Source organism: Empidonax traillii, unplaced genomic scaffold, assembly GCF_003031625.1.
Source record: "Empidonax traillii isolate 1590-97213 ecotype Southwest subspecies unplaced genomic scaffold, ASM303162v1 scaffold3609:size12058, whole genome shotgun sequence".
Taxonomy (NCBI): domain Eukaryota; kingdom Metazoa; phylum Chordata; class Aves; order Passeriformes; family Tyrannidae; genus Empidonax; species Empidonax traillii.
The window spans coordinates 4,799-7,846 of record NW_020958802.1 but is presented as its reverse complement, the minus strand read 5'-3'; the positions used below and the strand labels follow the sequence as shown (position 1 = coordinate 7,846).

General features: G+C 53.2%; 1 protein-coding gene across 1 annotated transcript; it reads right to left on the bottom strand.

Moving 5' to 3' along the window:
- Nucleotides 1-391: 391 nt before the first annotated feature.
- INTS3 (integrator complex subunit 3) lies at nucleotides 392-2,801 on the bottom strand. The gene is made up of 3 exons (XM_027910502.1): nucleotides 2,600-2,801; nucleotides 1,438-1,567; nucleotides 392-657 (listed from the first exon to the last, which is right to left on the bottom strand). The coding sequence occupies exons 1-3, from the start codon at nucleotides 2,708-2,710 to the stop codon at nucleotides 392-394; spliced, it is 507 nt and encodes a 168-aa protein (XP_027766303.1). The 5' UTR covers nucleotides 2,711-2,801.
- Nucleotides 2,802-3,048: the final 247 nt, after the last annotated feature.

Below are 3,048 nucleotides of genomic sequence, written 5' to 3'. Positions count from 1 at the left end.
GGAATTTGGGAAGGGGTTTCTCTGGAATGTGGGAAGGGGTTTCTCTGGGATTTGGGAAGGGGTTTCCCTGGGATTTGGGAAGGGGTTTCTCTGGGATTTGGGAAGGGGTTTCTCTGGAATGTGGGAAGGGGTTTCTCTGGGATTTGGGAAAGGGTTTCTCAGGAATTTGGGAAGGAGTTTCTCTGGAATTGCCCTTGGAGGGCCCTGGTTTGGCTGGGAAAGAATTTGGGAAGGGATTTCTGTGGGATTATCCTTGGAGAATTCCAGTTCAGCTGAGCTGGAATCTGGGAGGGAATTTTGGTGGAATTATCCTTGAAGGGCTCTGGTTTGGCTGAGCTGGGAGGGAATTTGGGAGGGAGTTCTGTTGGAATTATCCCTGGAGAACCCCAGCTCAGCAGAGCTGGAATTTGGGAGGGAATTCTGTTGGAATTATCCCTGGAGAACCCCGCTCCAGCCGCGCCAGGGGGAATCCAGGAGGGAATTCTGGTGGAACTATCCATGGAGAACCCCGGTCCAGCCCTGCCAGGGGGAATCCAGGAGGGAATTCTGCTGGAATTACCCGCGAGGTCATGAACAGCAGCTTGGTCTCCATGTCGGGGGTGAGGCGGCACGCCAGGAATTTGCGGGAAGTTCGGGATTGCAGGAGCTGCAGGACCCCTGGGAAGACACAGAGAGCTCGATCCGACGGATTTCAGGGAACAGGGATCGAGACTCGGCTCGGAAAGATCCCAAAACCATCTGCCTGGGGAAGGTTTTTTTTAGGGATTTTCCCAGAGGATCACCCTGGATGTTGAAGGTGACCCTAAAGCCGGAGGGAGACGCTTCCAAGCATCCCATTTTTCCCAACATTCCCTGGAATTCCCGCCTCCAGAACCAGCCACGAAGGGAGAGACTATTCCCAGAGAAGGGAATAATCGACAGGAACATCATGAATGTCGATTAAAACCACAAAATCCACCCCCTCAGCTTTAAATCCTCCCCCTCAAATTTTAACCCAACCTGGGCGGGGTCAAATCCCAAATTTCAGATGCTGGAGCTCCTGGAATTCCTGTTTTTTTTTTTTTTTCCTGGAGCAGCCTCTGGAATCTTGGCTTTTGGTTTTTTTTTTTATGGAGCTTTTCCAGTTTCTCTTCCCATTTTTGGGGGTTTTTTTTGGGGGGGAGGGGGTTGCAACTCGTTAACGAAACGAAGCAGCTTTAAATTATCCCGGAATTCCAGGCTGGAATTTGGAATCATCCAATTCCACAGGCAGGGGGGGACAATTCTTCCCACTGGATGAGGTCGCTCGAGGGACGAGGGAAATTTGGGAAGCGTCGAATCCGAGCGAGGCGATTTTTTTATTCCCGTTTTTTTTTGGGGGGGGGAAGATTAGGAAAATCCAGGGAAATTGGGAAAAAATCCAGGGAAAAAGCTGCTCCAGGGGGTGGGGGAGGTTACCTGTGAATTGGGTGCTGAGCACCTGAGGGTTGTGCAGGATGTCCTTCCAGAGCTGCTCGAATTCCGGGATCCTCGCCACGTTCTGGAGGAGCCGCACCAGATCCCGGCCGATCATGAAGCAATCCATGAACTGGGATTAAAAACAAAAAAAAACAGGGAAAAATATCCCATTTTTCCTGGTCATCTGATGAAGGGGGGAGGGGAGGAGGAGCAGCCCAGCCCTTCCCACAGCTCCGAGCTCGGAATTCCCGATCCTGCCCCTCCGTTCCCCCCCCCCACCTGGGATCAGGATTGGGAACGTGGGCAGGGAAATGGTAGGAAACAAGGAGAAATTTGGGAATGTTCTCCCCCTTTCCCAGAGGGAACAACCAGCCCATTAAATCTCCCAGTTTTCCTCTCCCCGCTCCTTGTCCAGGATCCTGGGAAAGAAGCTGGAAAGAAAACAGGGATTTAGGGGGGGATACGCCCCCAAATTTGGGATTAGGGGTGGATTCTGATGGATCCAGGAGGGTTTTCCTGCCCTTCCACCACCTCCTGGGGGGGAGGTTGGGAATTCTTTCCCGGTTTTTCTGGGCTCTCACTCGTTCCCAGAGGAGGGAGATGCAGAAATCCACCTCCTGGGGGAAAATTGGGAATTCTCTCCCAGTTTTTCCGGGCTCTCACCCGTTCTCAGAGGAGGGAGATGCAGAAATCCACCTCCTGGGGGGAAATTTGGGAATTCTCTCCCGGTTTTTCTGGGCTCTCACCCGTTCCCAGAGGAGGGAGATGCAAAAACACACCTCCTGGGGGAAAACTGGGAATTCTTTCCCAACAATTCCCATCTCTCACCCGTTCCCAGAGGAGGGAGATGCAAAAATCCACCCCCTGGAGGGGATAATTGGGAATTCTTTCCTGGTTTTTCCGGGCTCTCAGCCATTCTCAGAGGAGGGAGATGCAAAAACCCACCTCCTGGAGGGGATAATTGGGAATTCTTTCCCAACAATTCCGGGCTCTCACTCATTCCCAGAGCAGGGAGATGCAGAAATCCACCTCCTGGGGGGATAATTGGGAATTCTTTCCCATTTTTTCCCATCTCTCACCCGTTCCCGGAGCAGGGAGATGCAGAAATCCACCTCCTGGGGGGAAAATTGGGAATTCTTTCCCATTTTTTCCCATCTCTCACCCGTTCCCGGAGCAGGGAGATGCAGAAATCCACCTCCTTCTGGCGCAGCCCCTGCAGTTGGGGGGTCCCGTGGTGGTCCACGAGGAGCCTCAGGTAGGTGTAAACGGCCATGGCCACCAGCAGGCTGCTCTTCAGCACCCATTCCCTGTGGAGAGACAATTCCAGAGGGAATTCCCACCGGGAATCGCGGCCTGGAGCGGGACGATCAGCGGGAATCGGGATAGGGAGGAGATTTATGGGATTGTGGGATCGTGGGATGGATCCCAAAGTGTTGTGGTTCAACCTGCAGATGCTCCTCAGCACCCACTCCCTGCAGGGAGACAATTCCCACATCAGGGAATTCCCGCCAGGAATCGCGGTCTGGAGCGGGACAATCAGCGGGAATTGGGATAGGGAGGAGATTTATGGGATTGTGGGATTGTGGGATCGTGGGATGGATCCCAAAGCTC